This window comes from Falco punctatus (assembly GCF_963210335.1).
Source record: "Falco punctatus genome assembly, chromosome: 1".
Lineage (NCBI taxonomy): Eukaryota > Metazoa > Chordata > Aves > Falconiformes > Falconidae > Falco > Falco punctatus.
Window position 1 is genome coordinate 13,896,482 of NC_137580.1, and position 27,524 is coordinate 13,924,005.

General features: G+C 39.8%; 1 protein-coding gene across 6 annotated transcripts in view; it reads right to left on the reverse strand.

Moving 5' to 3' along the window:
• Window positions 1-17,042, reverse strand: part of OTUD4 (OTU deubiquitinase 4) — a 34,548-nt gene extending 17,506 nt beyond the window's left edge. For 4 of the 6 annotated variants that reach the window (XM_080393695.1, XM_080393696.1, XM_080393694.1 and 1 more), the window contains exons 1-9: window positions 16,778-17,041; window positions 13,654-14,206; window positions 12,056-12,139; window positions 8,939-8,989; window positions 6,951-6,997; window positions 3,618-3,690; window positions 3,041-3,122; window positions 2,110-2,254; window positions 68-125 (exon numbers count right to left, since the gene is read on the reverse strand). In XM_080393695.1, the coding sequence (XP_080249821.1) occupies window positions 68-125; window positions 2,110-2,254; window positions 3,041-3,122; window positions 3,618-3,690; window positions 6,951-6,997; window positions 8,939-8,989; window positions 12,056-12,139; window positions 13,654-13,818 (705 nt within the window). In that variant the 5' untranslated portion in view covers window positions 13,819-14,206; window positions 16,778-17,041. Of the gene's footprint in view, window positions 1-67; window positions 126-2,109; window positions 2,255-3,040; window positions 3,123-3,617; window positions 3,691-6,950; window positions 6,998-8,938; window positions 8,990-12,055; window positions 12,140-13,653; window positions 14,207-16,777 lie in introns of all 6 variants that reach the window. The other 2 variants (XM_080393692.1, XM_080393693.1) reach the window with 2 other exon arrangements.
• Between the last annotated feature and the right edge of the window lie 10,482 nt (window positions 17,043-27,524).

Below are 27,524 nucleotides of genomic sequence, written 5' to 3' on the forward strand. Positions count from 1 at the left end.
TAAACACTGAAGAAATATAGCAGAGTACAAGTTATGAGGAAGAAAATAAATCTTAACGTATAAATACCTTGTTGCCAGAAAGAGATTTCAGTCCATTCATATCACTAACTGTTGTAACTTTACTTCTGCAAAAGGACAGAAGCAAGCTGTGGTAATACAGTATTAATAAGGCCTGGAAATCAGTTGGAAGTAGATAAAAACACTGAAACTATCGCTGTCTATGTATTTTTCAAGAACAAGCTTACCATAGAACATCTCCATCTCTTAAAATGAAATAGGTGTCTAGAACAAGAGCTGAATTTCTATATCATATAAAGGGAAATATAAGATTTTTTTTGTTTCAAGCAGAGGTTTTTGGAAGTCTCACACATACTAACTTAGCCATCATTTAAGCAAAGAAAAAAGGGGGGGGGGGGGTAGGCAAGGGAAACAAAAATTACTCTAAAATTTTTGCAGCTACACAAGGAAAACCTAACAGAAGCAGACATTACAAAAAAAACCACACACTCAAAAGCAAAAGCTACTCCATCAGTCAACTGGCATCAGGCACTCTAATTTACTCTTGTTTTCTATACCTTACATTGCTGGAAAATTACCTTCCACAGAAAAAACCCCAAACAAGTATTTTTGTATTTTTCCCTACAGCAGTAGTAGTACAGCTGCCAGCATTATCTTTTCTCTAAAACTAATTGAACTATTACATTGAATAATAACATAACTGAAAAGTCCACCTTTCTAAAATGAAAAAGATCTTCTGGAAAACTAAGTATTGAAACAGGTTAAAGTCAACCTTAAGATAAGCCAAAAATTTAAGACTACAGAAACACAGCAAAATGTTTGTAATTTGTGTTAACTAGGTCAAGGGTCACACACACTAGCCCTTACATCATAAGACATATGGTTTAAATCAAAAACATTTGAGTTTGATAGTCCTAAAGTGAGCATATGACCTTCATTTACAAAGGTGCTGTTAAGGTTAGCAGTGTATTTTCTTATGAATCCCAAAGATACAGGGTAATGCTACTGCATATGAAGCCCAGGAAAGCTCTGAGAACAGAAAGAAATAAAGGTTTCCACTCTCTGACATTTAACTACAATAATTGTTCCCTGAGGCAGAAATACTTTGTATTTTAATTGGAAGTGTTCCCTGGTATTTCTTTCTTGTTTGGAAAAAAAAAAAAAAAAAAGAAAAAAAAAAGAAAACCAGTCCCTTTCCCAGAACTTGGTTTTCCTTCTGTGGCAATTTCCATAGTCTTCCCTTCTGTTGTTTTCAGCTTGGAGAAAAAAAAAATCACCTCCCAACATCAAGAAATTTCTTCTGCCACATGCCATACAGACTACAGCAGAGCCCCCAGAAAGGACTTTAACGACGCTCAGCAGGAAGAGCTGACACGATGCACTAGCATAGCGTAATCTCCATGGCTTCAATGGAACCTCACGCAAGCCAGGGTTTTAAGAACAGTATTAAACGGAAGAAAAACTGCCAACATGTAAATGCAAAAACAGCACTGTGAAAGACTTACTGTGCAAAAGGAATCAGTAGGTCAAAATCTCAAAGCTGGCTAGTGCATCCAGGTCCAGCAAAAGGAATACAAACCCACAGCTATAACCACTTCACAAAGGTCAAGGAACAACATGGAGCAAGCTACATCTGTATTTCTCCATTAGCCACATCTCAAGCAGGCATTTCAGCCCCCAGATGTGGAAGCAACACAAGTTGGATTAGATTCCTGTAACCCTACTCATTTGCAAGAGTGAGCCAAGTTAATTCTCATGGAGTTTTACCATGCCAGACTGGCACACTGACAGCAATCCCAAGGGATTCTGCTATTTTAAACAGGAAGATGGACAGGTTGCAATGCCAATATTCCATTGTGTAAAGAGACCCAAAGCTAGCCTGCAGGAAGAACAGAGGAATCCAACCCCTGTCCTTAGGTACAGGGAAGATTACACATTTTACGTTCGAAGTTTACTTCTTCATGCTTCTTTTCTTAGTAATTTGTAAAGTTTTTCAACTCCGTTACATTCTATCACCTATCAGAAATTCAGAACACTTTTCAACATGTGTCACCCATAGGTACCTTTCATTAACTTTTAAATGGCATTTACCTGTAGTTGTCATCTTCCGAATCTGACGCTGATACTTCACTGCTACTGTTACTTTCCTCTGTCACACCAACAGCACTAAGTTCTGCTATGATTTTCTTTACATCTGTATCAAATACTTTTTCATAAAGCAACTCATACAGCAGAGCTGGGGAAGAGGAAGAGAAAGCAGAAAGGAAAAATCAATTACAAGGTAAATGGGATTTTTTATATCACCATTACAGATGCACTTCAAATTACTTCAATCAAAGCAAGCAAGCATTTTGATGTGCTAACTGAAACAGTGAAGGCATTAGAAGCAAAACCAGCTGCAGCTACTATGGCTTAATGGGTATACATGAAACTACTAGAAACCAGGTCTCTCAAGGGGCAAACTTGGCCTTAGCCTTGTAACTCTGCACACAGGCAGATTTCATAAGGAATTAGAATCCTTGCAGGGATTGTCACAGTAACCCATCAAAGGCGATTAAGACCTTTGGGTATTTCTGCCATCTAGTAAAGAAAACAACCAATGAAGATAGTTATTTTTTTGCACGTGCAACCCCCATAATTTCTGTGAAAAGTTACACATGCAAGGATAATTTTAACATAGACAATCAATTTGCTAGCAGTCTGAAATACAAAAATAAAACCAGAATGGCGACCAAAGAAACGCAACAGATAAACAGAAAATGTTGATGTACTAATTTGTTATATTGGACCACCCAGATTCAAATTGGTCGGTAAATCTCCTCTTGGTATATAATCTGCTTTGTCAAGAATCAGGACACAACAGGAACTCACGCTCTCCAAAAATCATACAGTCATTGACAACTCAAATTAAAGAATGACTATAATAAACTTTCATACGCAGCCTCTTCCTGAAACCCGATAGTGAGCATTTTAACATTTCGGGTAAAAATACATACTTTTAACTAACCAACATAATACTTACACTGGCACAGAGCAGCCTTTTCTGAATACTCTATGGGATAAACAATATCATAGTGGTTTCCATTTGAGAAGCACAGCAATACCTATTAACAAAACCACACAGATACTTTAGGTTTTGTATCTCACTTGATTTTTTACATGAGCACTACCCTTTCAACTCAATTTAATGTATCAAAGCATTGTTATCTCTCAGGATCTCAAAGCATCAATAAATATCAATAAAATGATCAAAATGTTTCGCAGATGTCCTTTAAACCAAGAAGAATTTGACCAAAAGTCAAAAAGAATTCAAGACAGACGCAGCTATGCGAGTTAGCACTTTTAAACTGATTTTTACAAAATTTTATATTACAAGGAAGATACACCGCACCCCAAATACGGACCATCTATCAAAAAGTGCTACATGTGTTAATAGAATAGCATCTTAAATACATACAAAAGAATTTGTTAAAATTGAATTCTCAGAACATTTCATTGCTTTGAATAGTAAAACTCAAATGAAACTACTTGCTGTTTATGAAGTAGTCTTAAATCAGCCTTTCACAGTAGCCAGGAATTTTATTTATTTTTTTTTTTACCTTATCAGAAAAGCCATTTTCAGTTACATGTGAAGGAGAAGCATTTGGTTCCCGGTATATTATGAAATCTTTCCTGAGAAAAAAGTAGCAGTTAAAATTTCATTTAAAGATTTATGTCAATAGAAATTGGAATATTCAAGTCAAGTTCAAGAAACATACATAACTACAGAAAAGACCTAGTGGAAAAGAATACTGAAGATTATCAGTACAGCTATCACTGGTCAAAAAAAGCTTACTTTTACAAAAGAATATACTAGAATAAGATGTGCTGGCACAACATGCACAAAGCCAACAAGTCAAACAAATTTCCAGACACCGCTTTCTGGAGCTGTGTCTAGAAAGATGATGGCTTACCAGTCCTGGAGGAATTCACTACACTTTGCCATTTGGAAACCAACCAGAGCAAAGAGGAGGTTGGTTTTATGAATAGAGACAGGAAACCGTGGTAAATTTCCAGAAGATGAGCAACAGCTTAGGCTAAATCTGTACTAGCAGATTGACTACACGCGTGCAAGAACTCTTCTGGGCATAGTGGCCAGCTAACAGCACAGCCCCCCCTCTGTGCACAGAAATTCTTCTTGCCTCCAAAACTAAGTTCTCATGCTCAGAAGGGTCCACACAACATTCCTGCTCCCAAACCATGGCCCAGCTGCCAAAGTGTGCTAAGGAATGTGCCAAAAGCCCAACCGACCATCAGCAGGCATTGTCTCAGGATCAGATACTGTAACCAAACCTCCAGCACCTCTGAAAAATCATGCCCTCCACATGTTTTTTCATGTGTAGCAAGAAGTAATCTTTCCTTGCATTTTACAATGAATGAAACACTGAAAAAAAAAAAAAAAAACCAAAACCAAAAACAGACAGACATTCAGAGGGCTCAGTTTCCTTTTCTCTTTGGATAAGGACTCCATGCTTCATGGAGTCGAACATCACGCTGCATTCATTGAACTCAAATTGCTAGATCTAAAGTGGCCCTCTTTTCTCTTCAACTGAGATAACAGAAACTTTTTAGGAAGCTTGGACTGAACCAGCAGATAGCATGCTGTTGCAGTGCTCACAGATACGCATCATCAAAGGTATCAGTCTAGTATAGTTTTTCAAAACAGATTTAGCAATTTTTTTAATCACTGCAAGCTAAGTTAGGGTACCTCATTATGTTTAAGAAGATTAAATATAACAAATGAACAGTTGAGCTACTACCATTAAGCAAATTTAGAAGTTACATTCTGCACTTACAACTATTTTTTTAGCTTGTTACATTAAAAAGCATAAAAAGCTGAACTGGGTGTAAAGTGACAAATACAGGAAAATCCAGAACCGATACTGACATGCTATTTGATTTTATATTTTCTAAAAACTGAAAGACTATCAATCTTTCCTACGGGTTTTTCTGCTATAATCAGTCTCTGTCATAACCTTAAATTTAATTATTTTCTCTTTTTTTATCCCTAATCCTCCCTTTGAATTCTTTGCTCAGCCACCTATCACTTCCTTCAATTTCTTCTTTGCTCACACAAGCAAAAGTTTTATCAGTCTTGCAAAATGATTAAGTATATTCACAGGTGCTGTTTTTGGATTAAAAACAAAACAATACCAAAACTTTCTACAACAGCTCAGAAAAAGCAATTCTGAGAGGAAAATCATTTCATAGCTCAGAGACCCACCCGCTTCAGGGAGGCAAGGAAGATTTACTAGATAACCAAATTATACTTTCGACAGATCCGAGGAGTGAAAATGAAAACAAGCCTCTTTATACTGCATTTCTGTCCTATGCTTGAGAAGCCTGAAACTCTCACGTCTCCACTTGGCACCAAATGGGAAATTCATACTTCTGGTTTCCTTGAGTCTGCCAGCATGCATGAAGGGAAGCAACTCTTTCCCCTTACCTCCATCACCATTCCTACTTTCCCAGAGCCTCTAAATTGCTTTTTAATAGAAGCCAATCTCCCCAAAACAGTTATTGTAATATTTCTTGCACGTTCAACTCTGCAGTGAAATACTACATATAAATGCAACTATGCCACAAACCTAATCGTACTTCCCATAGAAATTGAAAAATCCTATCGACAACCAGGATTTGCCTCTGTATTCATGGATCAACTGCGGTCCTGGACACCAATGTATCATGACTTCAAAATAAACCACTTCCATGGCCAAAAATATAACAAACAGAAGATCATAACCATCTGGTCGCAATGTAATCAAGATGCAATTTTGTTGACGTACATCCCTCTACATCCTGGCTCAATCTAACCATCAGACCTTCTCTTTAAGCTTCTGAGGCCAAACTTACTTTGACTTTCAGTTCAGTCCTCTTCCACCCATGCAGCACATGCAACTCTAAACTGTCCCACTAACCACATAAAATGCAAAGGTAGAATTTCATGCAATTTCTGGCACTTAATACTCATATAAGTACCTGAAAGTAGTATTTAACTAGTTTTTTTCTTTCCTCTTATCAACTGTCTCATCAAGAGTCAAAGTACAAAGGAAATCATTAATTTACAGTAAGCATTTTGAAATACTGAATTTAACTAGTTCACAAACAGCAGAAAGATGCTGTACATTGCTCATGCCCTTGCACAGTCATTAGAAAGCAGTTATAAATATCAAGCATATTGTTTCATACTACTTTGTGAAGAAAGATTAATATATAGGATTACGTTTAATTAAAATACATCAGCAAAATTGTACATCACTAAGAGGAGTGTTTATCTTCATATAAATACCAAAACATTTCTTAAGCATAGCTCAGGCTATGGCCCCTGACAAACTCTTTATTTCATCCGTGCTGATGGAGTGCAAAAAGGAAAGTTTATACAAAAAATACAATAAGCTACAGCAGTACACCAGGTAGCCTTATATCAGTACATACAACTTCATACCAGGGGAGATGTGAGAATGGCTTTCTAGCATGCGGCCTACAGTACTCCAAGCTACATCAAAGCATTTGTACAGAGATAATAAAAAAAATCGTACAGCCCCCAGTCTAGCAACAGGCTTAGTATTAAAGCCTTGGTGAGAAATAGGAAGAAAAGGGATTTTAACAAAAAAATTAAAGATGTGAAAATTAACAAAATACAAATTGTATGACACTATCCACAATCAGTTGTGCAGATGAGATGCATGACATTATTGCAAATCCCCAATCAAATGTCTTTTTCAAAGCTCATTTACTATTTTTATATAATACCTTGACAGCTGCCATTTTCAAAGCATATTTGTAATTTTCTGGAGAACTACAGTATAACACACAATTCCATCTTTGCTATTCCAACTGATTCACCAACAAAACAACTGAACTCAATAAAACATATTTAAAGGTTTTCTTACTTGTACATAAGAGAAAGGGCACTTATTTCTACTTGTCCAACCCATTCCTGTATTGAAAAAACAAAAGAAAATTAGGTTCAAATACACAGTTATTACACTTCCTCCTGTGTAGATCAAGAGACGCAAGATATCATTTTCAAAAATATATTAACACAGAGTCCAAAATTCAGCCAAGACACTTTGACTGTATTTGAAGGTTTTTGAAAAAACAGTAACTACTCCAGTAAGGCGGTTAAGGGGTACAAGCTAGAGGAATTTCTTACAAAAGTAGAAATGGATTTGTATGAAAACTGAGGTAACTTAAAACAATCACATAAATGCAGATCTGTCATTAAAAAGTATGATTTTGAAAGGTGATATAGTAGTGAGGTTTTCTCTTTCTTTTGTTCAACCAACCAGCAGTCTAGCTTTTCAAAAGTGGTTTTTGAAAAGCGCAGGCATTAGATTTACCAAGTGCTTTTACAAATGTTACCCTTTACCTTCAAAACTGTCACGCTTTGAAGGCAGACCTTTAGCTACAGTCAAACCAGAAAAAGAACCTTGAGACTTGACTCTCATGCCTAAAACACAGATAATTTCTGTACAAGTGGCTCGATACAGTTTTGTCAAGTGCTCCAACAAAGTAGACAGCACTACCAAACAGCCAAAATGAACTTGCAATAGTTACATTTCTCATGCAAGCAGCTGCATATTGATACCCAAGACCAAAAATCTGTCCTTTAAAGCTGTTAAACAGTAAATCATCAGCAACACCATAACCCAGACTCAAATCATAGAAAAGCAAGATTTTTCTTCCATTCCCAGTCTAACTGCTGTACTGTGCTCCAGCATGATGTGACTAGATTTTCTCATTATTTCATTATTAACTTTTTTCCTTTTTTAAATTCTTACTAAATTAAAAATGACTGAAGTGAAGTTTGGGGCAGCAATTTGTAGAGGTTTTTTTTTTCTTTTTTTTTATATATATTTCATATTCAGAATAACAACATTAATTTCTCTGATCATGTAAAGAAGCTGCTGTATGTTCTATTTTTCAAAAAGATTTTTTTAAAAGTTAGTAGACATTATGAAAAAGACATTTTCTGTACACACATTGCAGTGCTGTAAACCATTCACATTAGTGTCGTTCAATGCAGAATAGGTTCCACTGGAAAAGAGCATGATTTACCATTTAGCATAGCATATAACCTCAGGATCTGACTAACAAAGCTTTGCAATTAAAAATCCTGAAATAAACAAAGCAGTACAGAAGCAGAATAGGCTAACACCCACTTCTTTTCCTCCTTCCACCATTTATTTTGGAAACTGAAATAAAGAACCATCTGGTTAGCCACTCTTAACTGGGGATGCTGTAAGCATGGCAGGGGGAAAACACAAACAAAAAATCCAAACAAACAACAACCAAAAAACCCTACAAAACATCAAAAATTACACGCTCTGCTTTCTAGAAGAGGACATTTTAATAAAATTTATGTACAAGCACTTAAAAAAAATTAACAGATTTTGCAATGTTGTACTAGATAGTCCTCCCCGCCCCCTTACGCTTACATGAATTGTTAACTCCCTAACAAAAATACCGAAATTAAATTGGCGAGGGAGGGAACAATAATTCTGCTTCAAATTATTATCTTCATAAGAATTTGTGGCTATTGTTCATAACATCCCTTACATGACTAACTGTCTTTTCATCACCTAAACCTTTAGGCCTTTATTCAAGGCTGTCTTCAAGAAAGAGCTAGCCATGCTGCTTCTTGGCATTTGCAGAGGCTAGAAACGTTTGGATACAATTTTGAGGAGTAACAGGTTTACATCAAGACACAAAAAAAACCCAACCCATATCATTTTACAATAGAGGACATGCATAAAAGTATATATTCGTGTAACCCAAAACCCTCTTAAGCTCAGTCAAAAACACGTGAGAAAAAATTCAATTACCCATCAACTTCAACAGAAGTACTACTTTCTATTACAAATAAAGTTTAACGTACCTGTGGATTTTCCAAACATTTTAAATACTCTTCAAATGGCCCCTCTATGAACTGTATTAAAAAAAGTAATAATTAGTTATTTTTTATTAGCATAGCACACGGAATCCCCAGTCTGTGACCCATTGTACCAATGGGAATGAATGTACCATTGAAAATTTAAGCCTATCCTGCCCTCAAAGAGCTTACAATCTAAGTATAAAGTGATGTAGAGGTAAGCAAATAAACAGTCAAACATACAGGTCTGCATTCCAGAAAATAACCACATGAACAGCTTTCGGAGTCATTACACAATCCAAAACAAAACAAAAAACCCAAAGAGAAATCCAGCAGCCAAATAGGAAATCTGAAAGAAAGCAAAGATGCTGTCAAGTACATGTTTATGGGCAATTAATTCATCCCTGGCATGCACAGCATCACTGAAGAGAGCATGGGTAGGCTTATGAAGTATCCTGTTAAAAGAAATAGGCATCAATGGACAATCAGAAATGGGAGTCACATTTTTGTAGTATCCAAGTAGTGATAAGATACAGTATAGGCAAGTCATGAAGCACTTTTCTCTCTCCTCTGTATCGCTTCAAACAAACTGCTTTTATTTTCAGTGAAAGGATGCAAACAGTTGGGCTACACTGCAAGCGCCGGGCTAAGAAAGTAATCTTTCAGCCACACTCCTTAACACATGAAGACACTAAATTCACATTTGTCAAAGCTGGAAAAAGATGCTGCAGTAACTGAGACATAGTAACTTCAAAGTGTTACAGCCATGCTGGCCGACAGAGCAGCTATTTAAATAGCTTCTTTTTCAAAATTTTAAAATAGCTACTTAGACACAAACTGCTTGATTTAGTTAAAATGAAGATCCACAGCAGCCCAACCAAAGAAGTAATTCCAAGTTAAGGTACAAGCTGGATGGCCTCTTATCACCCATAGTGATTAAGAAACAATGTAATAAGAGAAACCAGCAGAGTACTGAGATTAAAAATTCTGCTTTAGCCTTTCTGAAGCTGGCTGGACAGTGTCATTCATGGGGAGAAAAAAAAAAAAAAAAAAAAAAAAATCAGTCTGTCCAAAATTTTCGATTTAGACAAAAGGCATCGGGTATGTAGTTAAAAGGTGTATTAGTAAATAGACATTTACTTTGTTGTATTAGATCATAGACAGCAGTTGTTTTGTGTGTCCAAATTAAACAACCTAAAGGTAACGCACAGAGGAAGAAAGGAGGGCCACCAGAAAGTTCTCATAGAAAACTGAAGAGTTTAAAATAAGAATGAATATAAGACTACAGCAATCAAAGATAAAACTTCAAGAAAGGATGAGGATGAAAATGGAAGATGGTGGTTAAAGTCACCTGAAACTGTGGTGACAGCAGTATCAATGGAATGAAAGAGACAAAAATCCAAGCTAAAATGGTTACAAATGACAAGAAAAAGAGGAACTTCAGTGAGTGCCACCAGTATATATCAATAGAGCGTAACTCCAAAGATGACAGATGAGTAAATAGTTGAATTAAGAGATTATGGATACAGATATCTGTTGTTTGCAGTGCGTTTGTTTTGGGTTTTTTAGAAAGAGAAGTTAACAACGCTATATTCCAGGTGGAAAATACAAAGTATAGCAAGAGATGGGGAGCAAAGGAGATCAGCAGAACTGAAGTACCTGAGGGAGTAGGAACACTAGGAAATGAGAACACATACGAAACACCTCAATCATGAAACACCTATATGGAAAAATTACAAATTTTTTTAAAAGTTTTTTTGGAAGGACAGTAAAGATGGATAGATGATAGGTCAGTATCACTTGGACCAGTCTGAGGGAAAAAAAAAAAAGATCAGTGAGACTGGGAGTTTGGAGGAGAGAGATCAAGACTTGCCAGGGTTGACAAAGCAGTTACCCAGCTGAGAAGATGCAGAACTAGGGAGGGGAAACAGCACATATTTAGAGTCAAGAAAGGTCAAGGTATTTCCAAAAGCTACACAATACAACAAGAAAACAGAAGTACAGAGGCAGATACTGGAGTGAGCGGGGTAATTCTGGAAAGAAAGGGATTAAAGAGTCAACAGTGAAAAAATAAAGTAAGAGGGGACAGAGCTCTAAGACTTGCTAAGTCCTCAGATGGTCTGGAAACAAACAAACAGTCCTGGCAAGCAGAAATAGTGAAGTCAGAGCTGCATCCTGCCAGAAAAAAATCACTGTATTTTATGTCATTCATTCCTGACAACTCCCACATTAACAGTGATCAGTCACATTTGAGCATAGGGCACTTTGTCAGAAACTACAGCAAATACACACACTCTTATTCCTGCTTTCCTTCTCTTCCCTATACCAGTGTGCATCTAAAACAGCCTTTTTAATTCTGATCCAGGTAATTTTAGAACAGAAGAAGAGTGCTGAGTAATAATCCTTTAGTAACAAATGCTTACACATACTCCTATTTTGCCTATCCTCAAAATTAGTTAAATAGCATATACTCTAGAATACATACAAACCCCAGCAGAAGCAACATTACTTATTATTGTTCTTTTAAAAGAAAGAAAAGAAAATGGATTTTTATAACCTTAACACTGACAACGCTGGCCAACTATAGATCAGTATCAAAATATTTTATGTCCATAGTTGACGGGAAAACTTCGTTACAGGTGTCAGAAAAAGAAACCACATTGGCATTGCATAGTACGTTGTAGACCCTGAAACAATTTCACTAACCTCATTAGTCAAATCCCTTATATATTGTAAAAGCAGTTAAGTAGCACAATAAGAACATTTTATGACTGTTATTAAAATTGGCATTACACTAAAATGAAATCCAGATTTTGGTTGCTCCACTATAGACTATGGAAGTTTAAGAAAGTTTGTTTCTTAACGAGCATTAAAACCCCTTCCCTCTCTTCCCACCCCACATCCCTCCAGTGCAAGCAGTACATATGTCCTTCTCCAAGCTTATGAAAGTAAGTTACTACCACACACGTGCCAATTAATTTAAAGTGCACTCACTTTTAAAAAGCAGCAACTAGTATATAGCTACGATGAATACTGTCACAAACAGCAGAATGTATCTTAGAAAAGTGGAAGGAACAGAGTAACTTTCTTTTAAATGCTCACAAAGAAAACAAAAATACTTACTGCTTCAAATTTCTCCCTATTTTTCCGAAGGTAGTCTACACAAGCCATCCTAACATCAATATGCCGAGACTGAGAGTGTAACACCTATAAAGGGAGAAAGAAAAGAAAGTGACACTGGCTCTTAGGAGTTTTGATGACAGGTCACAAATAATGAATGACTTGTCTAAATACAGGCTTGGAAATACTCTAGTTTTATTTTTAAGACTATTACAAATGTGCATCCATTCAGTAACAACAATTTTATGCAGGTGAAACCTCAATTACTTTTATCAGAAACTGAGTAACTGCAGAATCCACAGATTTACTAAATTGAAACATTCATTTTTATGAGGATTTATTAAGCTAAATTAATAGGAATTGTTGTCATTCTTTAACTGACTCCTTTGTAAAGACTTCAATTAATTGAAGAAGTAAGTTACCGCAGCAGTGGATGAGGAAATCAACTACCAACATGCACTGATCCAAATGAAATCAAACCAGATATAAAAGAGTGCAGGTCTACTTTCTCTTGACTTTAAGTGGTATAGGCCTGTTGCCCAAACATTGATTTGGAAGCCAGAAATTCAGATCTGGAATCTCTACTGGAAAAATACAATTTTCATCACAGGTTCAGAGCTCTTTCTAACATGACTTCACCTGCATCCTCACTACAACATAGAGAGGTTCCAGTCAACTTAAACTGCAGCCTCTCTTGCAAACCTTACACACAACCCTCAATTTAAAACACTTCCAAGTTCAGGTTAGTTCAGTTTTTCCTGCATGAAAACTACAGAGATTAGGCCACAATTCTGGATAAACACCTACTAACTCTGAATTCGAGACCTTCCCTTCAATGAAACAGGAATGGGATGTTAAAAATTTAACAGTTGAAAAAAGTTCTACATAGGCTTGAATGTGGGAGAAACCTTCTATATATACTAAAAACATCAGAATATCAATGTAAGTTTATTGATTATTCCTTTGAAATAACTGGTCACTTCAGATCAATAACGTTTGCTTGCCTGAACTTATAAATTCAGTGGAGAAAGTAACTTAAAAAAAAAAAAAAAACGAACAAACAAACTACGTATAATTAGCACAGGAATCTGGGCTCCCACAATCAGAAGCACCAGAGCTCCCACTGCTGTTTGTTTGTATTTAAGACAAGATGACGCTGTCACTTTTTTCCTTTACCAGTAACACTGAAATGGGGGAGGGGAATTCAACAGGAAGAACTGAAAATAAATTACTCACTTGCTCTAATTTTATAGTAAACTAATTCACAAAACTAGAACGAGGCTTTTCAGCTCTTTCTACTAAATTCCGTTCCCTAAATTGTCCCATACAAAGCCACTGTCCCCAAACGTTGAAATCTTACACTGAAGAAAGCTCCAAGGCAGCACTGGAAGGTCAAAACAGGTAACAATTTCTCGATGACAGAAGGCGGCCGTACACACAGAACTTCACTCACCTCGCAAGACTATGTTCAAAATTATGGGTTTTTTTCCCGGCAACCTTAACCTATACTTGTTTGCATTTCAACACTAATTATCCCCTGCTAATAAGATCCACTTCCCATGCTTTCATGAGAAAGTAGCTCTGTTTATGTAAGCAGTTACCTGCTCGGCCACAGCCCTGAAAAGACAAGATCCATCCTTTGCAACTCTCTTTCTGTACAAGCCCTGAGATCGCAAGTAGCAGTCCATAGAAGCGTCCCCAGGGGCGTCCATGCCGCTGCCTTGATGACTCTGCTCCCCGCCGTCGGGTCTGCACGCCGCCTCCATGTTATCGCTTCACACCGTGGAGACTCGCCGCACCTCTCCTAGCCCCACATGGCCAGGTAAACCCAGCCAGCAGCTCTAGGGCCAGGCCAAGGAAACAGCAGCAGGTGGGGGAAAACAGCGCTGCCCCCCCCCCGCACTCGAGGTAGCAGCAGCAGTAAGAAAAGCAGCCGGGCTCACGTTATCAACTTGCATGTGGGAATCGCGCAGCGGATCCGCAAAGTTTTACTCCGCAGTCTGGACTTGCAGCTCCGTGAAAAAGCGTCGCTTCTAGGCTTCTCTGGAGGGCCGGGCAGCAGCTCCTGGACGCCGCTCAGGCGGGGGCCCGATCCCGCTTCTCCCTCGGGGCGGCGGTTCCCGGCGACTCCCGCAGCCCGAGCGCGCAGCCGGCCTGCCAGGCGGAAAACAAAAGAGAAAGGACATGTGCTACCGCCGCCGGGGAGAGGGGGGGGGGGGAGGAAAAAAAAAAAAAAGAAAAAAAACCACCACACAACACACGAAACCTGGCGTTTACTTTCACTTTCAGCCCGGGCGCTGCTGGGAGCGGTAGTCCCGGAGAAGGGAGAGGCGGGAGCCGGGGCCCCGGTGGGGGCCACCCCGCTCCCGGGGCTCGGCTGCGAGCCCCGCACCCCGGCAGCCCCACTTCGCTCCGCAAGAGCTTTTTAGTTTTAGAACTAATACCGGGATGCCTGAGACCCAATCCGCAGATACCTGGGCTTTGTGGATTTAAGTTTGGTTTTGATTCCCGCCTTCCCAACAGATTAGGTGGTGAAATTATTTTTTAAGTCTATCCACTTGCAGGAAGGAAGACGGAAATAAAACTGGGAGAGTAAAAGGGATTTTCAAAAAGCCATAGCCATTCAATACTTTCAATACACTGCTTTTTCCATATACCACCTTTAGTGGTAAGAAGCAGCAAGCATTTTTAATACAATTGCATGACTAAGTTTTGCTTGGCATCGTAAATGGGCTTTAGAAGATTTTGGTGCAAAAAGCGTGACAAGGAAGGCAGCTTCCCAAACTTGTAAGGCTTTGCTTTTTTTTTTTTTTTTTAACTGTGGTTGTGCAACTTGGAGCAAGAACTACAACACTTTCAGTATAACTAGCAATAAATAAAATGCTACCAGTTACTACTTAGCTTAAATGAACAAATGTAGATGCAAGAAAAGAGAGGTGAAGACAGAAGGAACAACCCCTCTGATTTTTACTTTCAACCAACAGTAATAAGACCAGGGAGGGCGGTGACTTGAGCTGAGCTCTGTATATAATAACTGACTGAACAAGCAGAAGTTACAAGCCAGGCAGAGGCTAGTGCTCCATACAAGCAGTATCAAACCCCTTTTTCCTAACAACAGGCCAGCTTTCCAGAAAGGAGCTGGGTCTACTGCAAACAAGAGCAAATTCCCAACAATCTGTAGACAAGAAGAGAAACTGAGAGAAGTGAAAACGAAATCCTAACAGCACCTGAACCTCCAAAACACTGGAGACGTGGTTAGGCAGCGTAAAGATGATTGAGACAAGGAACATGAGGGGCTAGAGGGAAAGCTCAAACTTCTCACCAGAAGATGGAAAAGGTCATCTAACAAGGCTGAAGTATAAACAGTTGCTGCCACTGACTCAGCTACCATACTCGCTGAAGAAACTCAAGACTAGCAGAGTCCCGCATGTGAGAGGTGCTTCTTCTGTAGACAGAAGCGATTTGGCACTATGCTCTTGAGACCTATCAAACTCATGTCGTTAAAAGAGTTTCTTAGGAATATTCCATTTTTCCTCACCCTATTTGTCATGGCTAGAGACAGAACTACCTTCTACAACATGTTCACAGATTTGTCTTCTGTCACATTTGAGCCTTTTGCCACTGTGATTCTAGAGGCCGGTTAGAAGAAGGGCAAATCCATCTGTTAAGACTCAAGAATGCCTATACACAAAGGTATCCAGTACATGACAGAACGTAAACATAGTTCTGGTAAGTGAATACACTGAGAAATTTAAAGAATTAAACTCATACAGTTGTCAGATTCCTAAAAGCCTGTTCTTTTTACAATTGATTCCTGAAGTCAATCAAGCAATGGTGAGCCACAGATATTTTTTTTTTCCCCACAAGTACCCCTACGCAAGAAACAACGTATTTCTGAAGAGGTGAGGTTCTCACTGAAGAAATATAGGCTGTGCACAGAGTTTCTAAGGCTTAAGGAGAAACGCAACCACCAAAAGACACCTGAAACATCTCAATGTTAAAACAAATGTTCCATCAAGATAAGAATGGCCAAATTATACCTCAAGAGTTACTACAAGCATTCTAATCAGCAAGGAGCTTTATTAACACTTTCAGCCAGCACTTCTACCACAAGCAGCAGCTCCAGCCATTAGTTCCTCCTCCGCACCAACCTCTATCGCCCACACAAGCACTTCTGCTGCCCAAATACTGACCCAGCTCAGGAAGCTGACTCAAGCTAAAAAAAAAAATGAAAAATAAACCACAAAGAACAAAAAAAGAAAAAAAGCAAAAAAAACCCCACAAACCCAACAAACAACCCAACTCTGTTGTTAAAGGAGGATTAGTTTCGTGATTCAGCCCACGGCCTGCCTGTGCCAACACCTGGCCAGCCCGGGGCGGGGGGCTGCCACCCCTCAGCGACCTGCACTGCCGGAGGAGACCGGCCCCCACCCGCTCCGCGCCCGCCCCTTCCCGCACCGGGCAGCGCCGCTCGCCAGCGGCCGCCCCCGGCCCGCCAGCCCGGCAGGGGCGGCCCGGCACAGGCCGGGGACCGGCACCCGGCAGGGGCGGCCCCTCGGCCTGCAGCCCAGCGGCTTCTCGGAGCAGGAGCAGGTCCAAGCGGGCCCTCCCTGCGCGGCCACACCAGCCGCCACCGGGCGTGCGGGGCCGGGCTCCCCGCCCCAAGGGGCCGCGGCGGCGGCAGGGTCCGCACCGCCCCCCGCAGCAGCGCTGCCTGGCACCTACCGACGGAGGGACGGGCGGCCCCCTCCTCCTCCTCTCCTCCTCCCGAGCAACAGCTGCAGTGGCGGCAGCAGCGGCGCCGCCCCCTCCTCGCCTCGCAGCGGCCCCAGCGGCGGCGCAGGCACTTCAATCTCCCGCGGCGGCCGCCCTGCTCGCGTCGCTCGCCGATGATGCGGCCGCTGTCAGCCCCGTCCCGGTCTCGCCCTCCCGCCTCGCCGCCTCTCATCACTCTCCGCCGCGCGCGCGCCCGCTCCGCTCTCGCCCCCCCCCCCGCTGTTGGTTTGTCCCAACGGCCACACCCGCGGCGGCTCGTACCACTTGGCGCACAGGGGAGGAAAAAGAGGGTGGCCGGGGAAAATTGCCCAGGTACTGGAGGAGGGAGCTGCGTTTTAGCGCGGGGATGTTTCTCTGGGCTGCGTCTCTGGGTGGCCTTAAGGAGCCGGACGGTACCGAGGCGAGAAGCAGTCGCTTCATCCACCCCCCCGCCGGGGGCACGCAGTGGTACGGCCGGAGAACATCTCGATCCCCCCCCTACCCCGCCGCTCCCAGTGCGCTGGTCCGCCGCCGCGGAGGGCGGGAAGGGGGTTACGGCCCGCCTTGTCCTCGCAGCGCTGTAGCGTAGCCCAGTTGGAACGGGGGGCGTTTGTAAGAGTTTTTCTGACAGGTGAATATTTTTTTTTAATGCGTTAAGAGCCCTGAAGAACAGGTGTGGGACAGGAGAGGGGGGACCCGGCGATCCCATCGGCCGGCCTCGCTGCCAAAAGGGAAAACCGTTAAACTGGGCCCTGAGGGGATCGGGGGTGCTGCTACAGCAATGGCCTGTGTTTCCATACCGCGTTGCTTTTTTCAGAAATGCTGTAACAGACGTGAAAAAATGTAAGGTGTCTGTAAATCAGTAGGGGGATGGTTGTGAGAACAGTAAGCGAGTGTGTGGCAAATACAAATTTTATGTATTTTTCTCCCCCAAAATTAAAATTTTGTCTCCTCCCCCAGTCCTTATTTATGCTAGGAAATAGTCACTTATAGCACATGATCGAGCCAAAGCATTTAGGGGGAATTGATAAAATAAATACTTCAACCTTTCTAGCATTAATGTTATTGGTGGTGATAAAGCCCAATTCTTAAGGAGACACAGTAAAAAAAACCCATGTAAGTGTGGGTCTGGTTAGAAAAAATACTTATAGCCTGCCTGTTCGCTTAGTAGTCTGTGATGAGATTTTTGTCTTTGTCTGAAATGATCATTTTTGGTTGAAATAGAATGTGAGATTATATAAACCATTGGGCCTGTCTGGTAAGGTGCAATTCAGTCTTACCTTCTCTGTGAATGTTAAATAGAAGTTGGCATCTGAACAGTTTTTTTGAAGACAGTAGGCTAAAAACCAATCCAGCCTAAGTCATTCATCCCTATTTGGTCTTGGGTTTCCAGAGTTACAGTACAGTACACATTTGAGCTGGTAGTGCCTCTCTGTGACTGTTTGTGCCAGATAGTGAAGCACTGAGAAAACTGACCCAGCTGACAGCCAGGTGTTAGCCTGCAATTATTTTTCAGTGAGATCAGGTCTTCAAACCATTTTGTTGTGTACTTGCTGCGCAAACACTGGCACAAGAGAGGGGAGAAGGTGAGAAAGAGCAAATAGATGAAGAGGACATTACAGGTTTGCGTTCTGTTGTAGTGCCAGGCCGGGTCCTTGTCAAACTCCAACCTGAGAGACCAAGGGTGTTAGAGTTGTCCCAAACCCCTTGTACCAAATCTGAACAGCCTGCTCAAAAGTTTTAGTTTAATTCTTCCATGGTAAAATTGGATCCCCATTGGATGTGTGAATTCTGACAAGTAACAATTACTTGGGTTTTGGAGTCTTTTGTGAATGTTTACAATCTCTTGTCCAGGCTGTGTTCATACTGGCATCTACAAAACAGTTATGCCCCTCGTGAAGAAGCTTTAAAAAATACATACACAAAATAATTGAACAGTAAGTAAGAGATTCTCTTACCTGTTGAAAGGAAAAATCTTTTCCTGACATCAGAGGTAGCATAAATAGTTCAGTCCAACATTTAATTGAGTTGGTAGGAAGATTTCTGTTGCCATTAGTGGGTGATGGATTAGGCTTAAATATAGGATAAGAGCATCTTCAACACAAACCATTTTATTTATGGATCTCTGTGTGTAGGCCAATTTGGTTTTAATTCTGCTGATGAAGGATAGACCTGGATTTCACGTCCGTCTTGCAGAATAGCAGTGCAATTGTAGCAAAATATAGTAATGCTTGCATTACTCCTCCATACTATTTATAGTTGACTACATCTTTGTGCTTTATGCATGAGTCAAAGATCATACACTCCCGGAGTCTGCATTCCTTCATTACATCTCGGCGAACTACAGAAATGTAGTGTACTTGAGATTGAAATTATTATTCTTCAAAAATGTGATAATCATGTAACATTGTGCCTTCTGGAGAGTTTTGGTCAAGGCTAGAACCCACCCTGATATTTTAACTGCTTTCCTTCCATGCAGATTTAATAGTGCACCAGATTCAAGGTGTTTAATGTTCAGGTGGACAGTACCTGAAAAATGATGGGCTGATGGCACAGTCAGAAGCTTAGTATGACAGCACAACAGAGCAAGCAACAGAAGAGTTGGCTTGAGTGTGGGGAATGAATTCCTGTGAGAGCAACTAATTAACATTGTCCTACATAGAATGAAAAAGACAGGATAAAAGGGCTGCATGTGATGTAATTGGTCACATTTCTTATTTCTCTACCAGAAGTATTTTTGATGCTGCTGTAGGAGTTGTATTCTGAGTTTCTGGCCAGAATATCACATTGCAGTCTCTAATTTGGGGAAAAAAGTTCTCCTTGGTTGGATTTTTTTAGACAAATGGTTGCCATTCAGTACAACACAAATGAAAAAAGCACTTTGTGGTAAAAGTTGTTCCTTCTACCCTTGTGGAACACTTTATAAAATGTCTTGAAGATGTTGGTCTGAAGTCATGGGTTTGTGTAGTCAGGAAGTATTGAGAGGTGAGGCAAGAAAAGTAATTTTAAAAGTTTTGGAGTTTATGAATGTTTGCATTGTTAGCTCATCTTGAAGTAGCAGAAATACTGAATCCTGGTTTCCCACAGTTTTGTGTCCTCTGTCTTTACATCATTTATACACTGCTCCTGCCACAACAATAGCACAAGTTTCCTGCCATGTTCCCTTATTTCTAGATGTACATTGCTCTGGCACACCACTAGACTTGTAGCTCTGACAGGCGCTGTAATACACCCATCTTGCCTCTGTGCTCCCTAAGTGCTAGCCAAACAAGAGGTAGCAAGTGTCGTGCCTGATTCTGAAATACACTGGTTTTGTGCTGAGGGGCTTGGCTTGTGCTCATTATCCAGCCAGGAGGCCAGAAAGGGCAGGTAACTTCATGTTCAACAGTGACAGTAATTTGGGTCTTTCTCCTTGAGTTGCATATTGATTTTCGTGATACTTACAGAATCTTACCATCACAGAGACTTCCATTCCTCTGTCATATTTGTTCACAATTTGCAGATTGATTCCAAACATGTGTGAGAGAGAAGAAACCAACAGATAATCAAGCAGACAGTATAAACGATCCTTTTTTCTTTTTTTTTCCTTTGTTCCAAACTAGATTAAAAGTGGTAGTCGTAAAATTAAAGATAAATGAAGGGTTTGTCTTTGTGAGTTTATAGTACCTTTTACAGTCAGGTTTTGACTCTGAAATGGAAATATGTAAATCTATCTGTAAACCGTCAATTATTTCAAAGCCAAATTTATTGCCTGAGGTATTGGGTGATCAGAAGAGAACAGAAGACCACAGGAGAAGTTTGTGAGGTAGTTGGTACATATGTAGAGAAACATTAAATGCATTAATAAAGGATTCTAACTATAGCTATGGAGTTAGATGAGGGGTCTGGAGTGCTGCGTGATATTGAAATATGCTTTGAGGCCAAGAAAACTGGTATGAAGGAAGATGGCAGAGCCATATCCATTTAAAAGAATATCTTTAGTTATATAAAGATAAAACAAGGAATTGGGTTCGAATGGGTGTCAAGTATTACAGTAGGTAATGTGAACAGTACACTGTACCCAAAAAGCGTACTCTTTCCCTGGTTGCTTTATACTAACAGGAACTTGTATTATTGAGTCTGCGTGGCAAGGTTTTGGTAGCAGGGGAGCTACAGAGGTGGATTCTGCGAGAAGCTGCTAGAAGCATCCCCTGTGTCCAGTGGAGCCAATGCCAGATGGCTCCAAGAGGGACCCACCACTGGCCAAGCCTGAGCCCATCAGTGACCGTGGTAGCGCCTCTGGGATAATATATTTAAGAAGGGGGGAGCAGGAAACCTGAGCAACTGCAGCTGGAAAGAGGAGTGAGACTATGGGAGAACAGCTCTGTAGCCCATGGTAAAGCCCATGGTGAGGCAGGCTGTCCCCCTCATACCATGGAGGTTAGCCATATGGCAGATACCCACCTTTCGTTATATTTTCTCTCCCCTGTCCAGCTGAGGTGGGGAGTGATACAGTGGCTTTGGTGGGCACCTGGTGTCCAGCCAGCGTTAACCCACCACAGGACTGCTATGGACAGAATCCCACCTTTTCCCCAGTTTTTTTCCAGCTCCCTCCTCATGTGCCTAGGCTGTCCTTCATAAAAAGTAATTTGCTGCTGTTTTCAACAAATTTTGTTTCACCTAGATCAGGGAACTGATGCAGCTGACTGCTTGGCTGCAAGTACATTGATGTCCCGTGAAAAGTGGACAAAGGGAGTCCATGATAAGAGTTGGGAAGGAAAGGGATTTCTTTACAGAAGTAAATGTGTGACTGCAGTTAGGAAAAGTGAGGAGTATTTTGTTTCAGTATTTTGTTTCAAAAGCAGAAAAAAATATTTTCTGTAACTCAGAATGAGTAAACAGCGTATATTAGAGGAGTGGTTTAAATCAGCCATCATGAAAATTAAGCAAATCAGTGAACAGGAAACATTGATTTAAATGATTGTTTTTAATCTTGAATTACAGTTGTATTTTTTCTTAAAGACTGATTTTTCACTGATTGGTAACCATTAAAATGTGCTGATTATAGTAATTATGCATAATTTAGCATTTCTTTTTGCTAACAAAGAGGGCATGCTATATCTACATAAATCTGAGACTTTTCAGACTTTTAACATAACGTTCATGTGGATTCCTAATTTTTATGTACATTTTACTATTTTAGAAGATGTGGACCATTTTATTTCTTTTTTTACTAGATAATTATTACACTTCTACTTGTCATTCATATCGAACTCATAGTAGATAAAATACAGGAATTGAGAAAATAATAAAAAAAACACTATAGTTGCTTTTGGTTAAGTAAGATTACTATAAATGTGTTTGAACCTTCTTAAGAAGATTATCTAAGTATGTTTTGCATTGAAAAAGTTTTTATTAAAAAAATGGAAATACACTTGTAGGAAGAGAATTTAATTGGTATGATCACTCAGTCTTTCAAGTGTGTAAAACTAGCAGAGATCATCCTATCTTTTCCATCTGTTTCTTATTTATGGATGGAAATAATGAGAAAAAAACTAAACAGCTGGGATAATTAATTTAAGTGATCTATCTGAATAAACAGAAATCAATAAAATACTGCCACCTTGCTTGCAGAGAAAGATGCTGGTCAAAAACTGGTTTAACAATTCAGCAAACAGATTAATTGTTCAGCAGCATGACTTTGTAGTATTTGTTTTTTAAAGCAAACATATTTAAAATTAAATTTTAAATTATTCAACCTGATTGATTTTATTATTATTTTATTTTAGAGAGCCGGAGAAGTTACTAGGGAAGAACAATTTTTCAGCCTTACACTTAAATAAAACACAAGGTCAAGACCTTCTAGAAACCAGGTACTTGTCATGTTTAAGAAGGCTGTACATGATTGGGGGAGCTTGTCTTTTAGCAAAGTTAGAAAAAATATCATTCAAATACATGAATCTTTAATATTGCTGTGGAATATTCATTCCTGTGTTTTGAAATGAGCAGCAGTTCATACTACTATCAAGTTTGCTGAACGTAAGTACAAGTGCAATGAAATAATGTTCAGAAATAAAATCAGGATAAATCATGTTACTAATAAAGCTCTAGTGATAAAAAAAGCCATATACAAAGAAATGGACTTTGTGTCAGACAATCTGGCTAAGTAATAAGAACCGCTGGGAGTGAGGTGGGGTGGGTTGCCATTCCAGCTAAGGCCTTCTGATGCTTGTGCCGATGTCAGCAATAGAATAAGTGAAAATTTGTAGCACTTAAGATGCAGTCGTTTTCCCGATGGTTATCAGGCCAGTGGCCATATATTGTAGTTCAGCTTATTAGCCTTCAGGTGGCATCAGCTCCTTGAACATTTTAGGTTTTGATTTTTCTAAGGAGTTCCAAGTGTGAGAAGAGGGAACACAGCAATAACTTCTGAACTGATGCTTTGTTAAGGAAACAGCCAGTACACTCAATGCATGCTGCACCTCCCGTGCACGACCCCCCCAAACAAAAAAAACATAAAAAGAGGTTTTTGACTGAAAACATGAAGGACGTTCTTTCTGGAGCCCAGCCCCAGAGCACAGGGCTGAGAAATGTCTGATTCTGAGCTCGGTCTGTCCCCAGGCATTGTACTACAACAACTCTGAGTGTAAATAAGGCAGCAGGGGATTGTGAGGTTGTTCTCCCATCTATTCTGCCTCTGCCAGCTATATACAGGCACAGAAATACACTGGTTTGTTGGCTTGATGCCATGAGAGGCTCTTTGTGTGCTGAAGTGATACGTTAGTGGTTCCCTGTGCTGTGGCTAGCTCTGGTTTTACTGTTGATGCGTGAAGTGACAGTATTGCAGTATGTAGTTGTGATTAAGATTATGAGAAAAAAGTATAACCGATAGCACACTGCTTTGCTGAAAATACCATTGTGTTCCTAGGTTTTGTGAATGACTGCAAGTAGCATTGTTTGAAACTATAAATATTCTACATACGGTGTTGCATTTCAGTAGGATACAGGGCTTCTGCATATTTTTGAGTATAAAATTAATGTGTGTTCTGTGTAAGAGAGAGAGCACTAATTCAGCTGATGATGACACACAGGGGCATTTAAGCTGTGCATGTCTCTGCTGCAGAATTTTTCAATGATATGCCAAATTAACTGAAAAGGAAAAGAATTGAGTAAGGCTGCCATAGTTAGCAATGTGCAGTTCCATCTTAACTGCAGAGCTTTTAAGCCTTTTTTTCATCGAAGTACAGAACCTCTTTAACAAGTGCTGCTAGATCCATTTTGCGGGTGAGGAAACTAGAACATCAGAATTCGATGATACATACATGATCATCCAGGAAGTGTCTGACATATCTGGAAATGGAACCTGTGGGGGTTACCGATCTGTATTCTTTTGCCTTAACTACCAGATTAGTTTTACACTTGCTGTACAACTTTATATGGGAATAGTGTTGCTGTTTTCCATGAGATAGTCTGAGCTAGTGTCCAGATTAGAACAATGGCTATTACAACTGTTTTCTCTTTGATAAAGTACCATGGTGTACTTCCCCTTTGGATTTTATTCTCTCCCACACACACACCTTTTTATTATAACTGTTATTGTCATTATTATTGTTCTTTCATTTTTGTTCTATTTCAATTATTAAATTGTTCTTATCTCAACCCTCAAGTTTTACATTCCTTTGCAATTCTACTCCCTATCCCTCTGGGGGAGGGGGGAGTGAGCAAGCGGCTGTGTGGTACTTAATTACCAGCTGGGGATAAGCCACAACACATAAAAATGCACGGTGTTTTAAAGTAAGCACATGCATCAACAAAGAACGCGAAGTATGAATGCTGCCAATGCTTGTTTCCTTGACTTAGGAGTGTCATCTTTTGTGTGCATGAAGTTTAGAGACCACAGGATGCTCTCCACGGATTTCCACTATTTTCTAAAGTCAGTGAGGTTGTAGCTATACAAGTGAAGTCTGAATTTTGCCTTCTAATTTCAAATTTAATAATCAAGTAGACATCAGAGTGTGTTTCGTGTTGGCTTTTATCTCAATATGCAGCATTGCAGTTGAGTAGTCTTTCATTGCAGCTGTATCTCAGTTTGACTTAGCTTGCTAAATTAATGTCTTGTTGTCATGCCATATTTGTCTTGCTCGTTTTTTGTGATTTATTTACATTGTAGAACTGAACCAGACTTTTGCATCTGTTTCTCAGTGAGGTTTTTTGGGTTTTTTTGGGGGGTTTGGGGTAGGGTTTTTGTGGGGTGGTGGGGTGGTGGTGGTTCGGTGTTTTGACCTAGTATTACAGATGGTTTCACTCAAGAACATAACTGTTAAGTGATTAGCCCAGATTAGATTCAGTGAGTCACAGGATGGTCAGGGTTGGAAGGGACCTCTGGAGGTCACCTAATTCAACCCCCTGTTAAAGCAGTTTTACCTAGAGCTGGTCGCACAGAATCTCATCCAGTCAGGTTCTGAATGTCTCCAGAGAAGGAGACCCCACAGCCTCTCTGGGCAGCCTGGCCCAGTGCTCTGCCACCCTCAGAGTAAAGAAGTTTTTCCTCATATCCAGATGGAACCTCCCATGTTTCGGTTTGTGCCAGTTGCCCCTTGTCCCGTTGCTGGGCACCACTGAAAAGAGCCTGACCCCATCCTTCTGACACTTGCCCTTAAGATATTTGTATGCATTGATAAGATCCCCTCAGCCTTCTCCAGGCTAAACTGGCCCAGCTCTCAGCCTTTCCTCATAAGGGAAGTGCTTCAGGCCCCTAATGATCTTTATAGCCCTCTGCTGGACTCTCTCCAGTAGTTCCCCGTCTCTCTTGAGCTGGGAAGCCCAGAACTGGACTAAATGGCTCAGTCTTCCTGAAAATATTAAACCCTTCTAGCTCCTTGTCTTTTAAACTAGTCTAGCTGCTCAATTATATTGTCTCCCAAAGGAAATGAAACTTTGAGAACTGAGAGTCACTTTTCATACTGTCTAATTGCCCATCTTATGTGGGAAAGTGTCTGTAAGAATCCTGCCTGGGAATCCTACCAAAGTTTTTTTTAATGATGTTGAACAAAGCTTTTTGCATCAAATTGTTTATTATCTGTTGACGTGAATTTACAGGGAGTACACACACAAAGTTGAGCACGTGTTTTAGTGGAACAAAGCAAGAGTGTGCAGCACCTGTGAGGTCAGGTCTTATGTGATCTGCCCAGCAGAAAACAGGTGCTGTTTAAGAAAAAGAAAACAGTTTCATCTATAGCCAGTATAAAAAGAAAGGGGAAAAATTATCTCAGAAAAGCATCTTTTCTTGTACAGTGATTTTTAAAAGACAAGCATTTCTAGTGACTCAAGTTTTATCTTCCCAAGGGTTTCTTCTCTGTACCCTTTTCCCTTTCCCATTCTTTTTGTTCCAGCCTAGAGAGTATTATGATGACCATGACAATTTAAGGCAGTAAGCGATGCAAGGTTTTTGAGGAGAACCTGTTACTAGGCTGATACAGTGGTAAAAAATGGCCATACTTCAAGTCATAGGTGTGATGTGAGGAAATGTTTGTTTGTCTGATATCTTACCTGTATTTGTTAGTGTGTCATCTGGTTTAATAATAATAATAAAAAAACCCCTTGGGTTTTATTTTCCATTTGCCTGTCCAATTTTCCTGTTCATCCCTGTTTCAACTGTGAAAACAATTTGTGAAAACAAAGGGAGTCAAAATACAAAGAAAGTTGAATAGAAAAGGAATGCTGAAAGGTGGGGGTTTTACTTACTCACAGAAGGTTTTGTTTGCTTTTGGGAGAGGGAGATGGCTTCTAATAGCAAAACATTACATAAAACCAAATCAGTAAATGCTACCATATAAATAAATTGTGCATATAGATTAATGTAAGACAAAACTTGAAGATATGCACCTTATTATTTTAAAGTTTAACTTGCATCTTCATATATTTTTAAAAATACAATTTCATTTTGCATATCAACTTTATAAACAAAATATGTGCATCTTTCAGTTCTGTGGCTTACAACGTAATATTACCTACTGATTTGAAGTTTTTTACTGAATTTACCCACATTAAATCCCAATTTCACATTTAACTATATTCTTAAAATGCAAACTATTCTATGTAAATAGTTCTTTAAGTAAAAATCTTTCCTGATTTGCTAATAAGGTGAAGCTAGTGGTATATACACCTGGCTAAAGAATAATCTGAAACAAATTATAAAAATGAAACATACTACTGATCTGGAAGAAATCAATGTTTGAATTCTCAGATTTTGCATATCTTCAGAAGTGGATTGACATAGTTGTTGCGTGATCAGCTATTCCAGGATAACATCTCTTGCTTGGATAGACTCTTCCAGAACAAAAAAATTAGTTGATTCCAAAGTAATTTTATAAAAAGTAGAATTACTCTTCAGTGACTGGATTATTGCATGCTGAAATGAAATACTTCCCTGAGAAGAATTGGTTCAACCAAAAAAACACTTTGTAACAAATATTTTGGTTAGTTTATCTGAGGTAGCTAGGGCATCTTGAGGTTTTCAAACAAGGAGAAATTAAGAAAGTTTTGACTGAAACAAGTACCTAGCTCATTGTATCACTCCTAATTCATCAGGACATACAATATGAAATTCCAGAAGAACAGTATTTGGGAGATCTTTCTCTAAAACAAAATATTATGTTGCTGGTAGAGATTGCTTGATTTCTTGTTGTTTAAGGAATATTCATATTCAGTTCTGTGCAACATTGTCATACTTACTCTG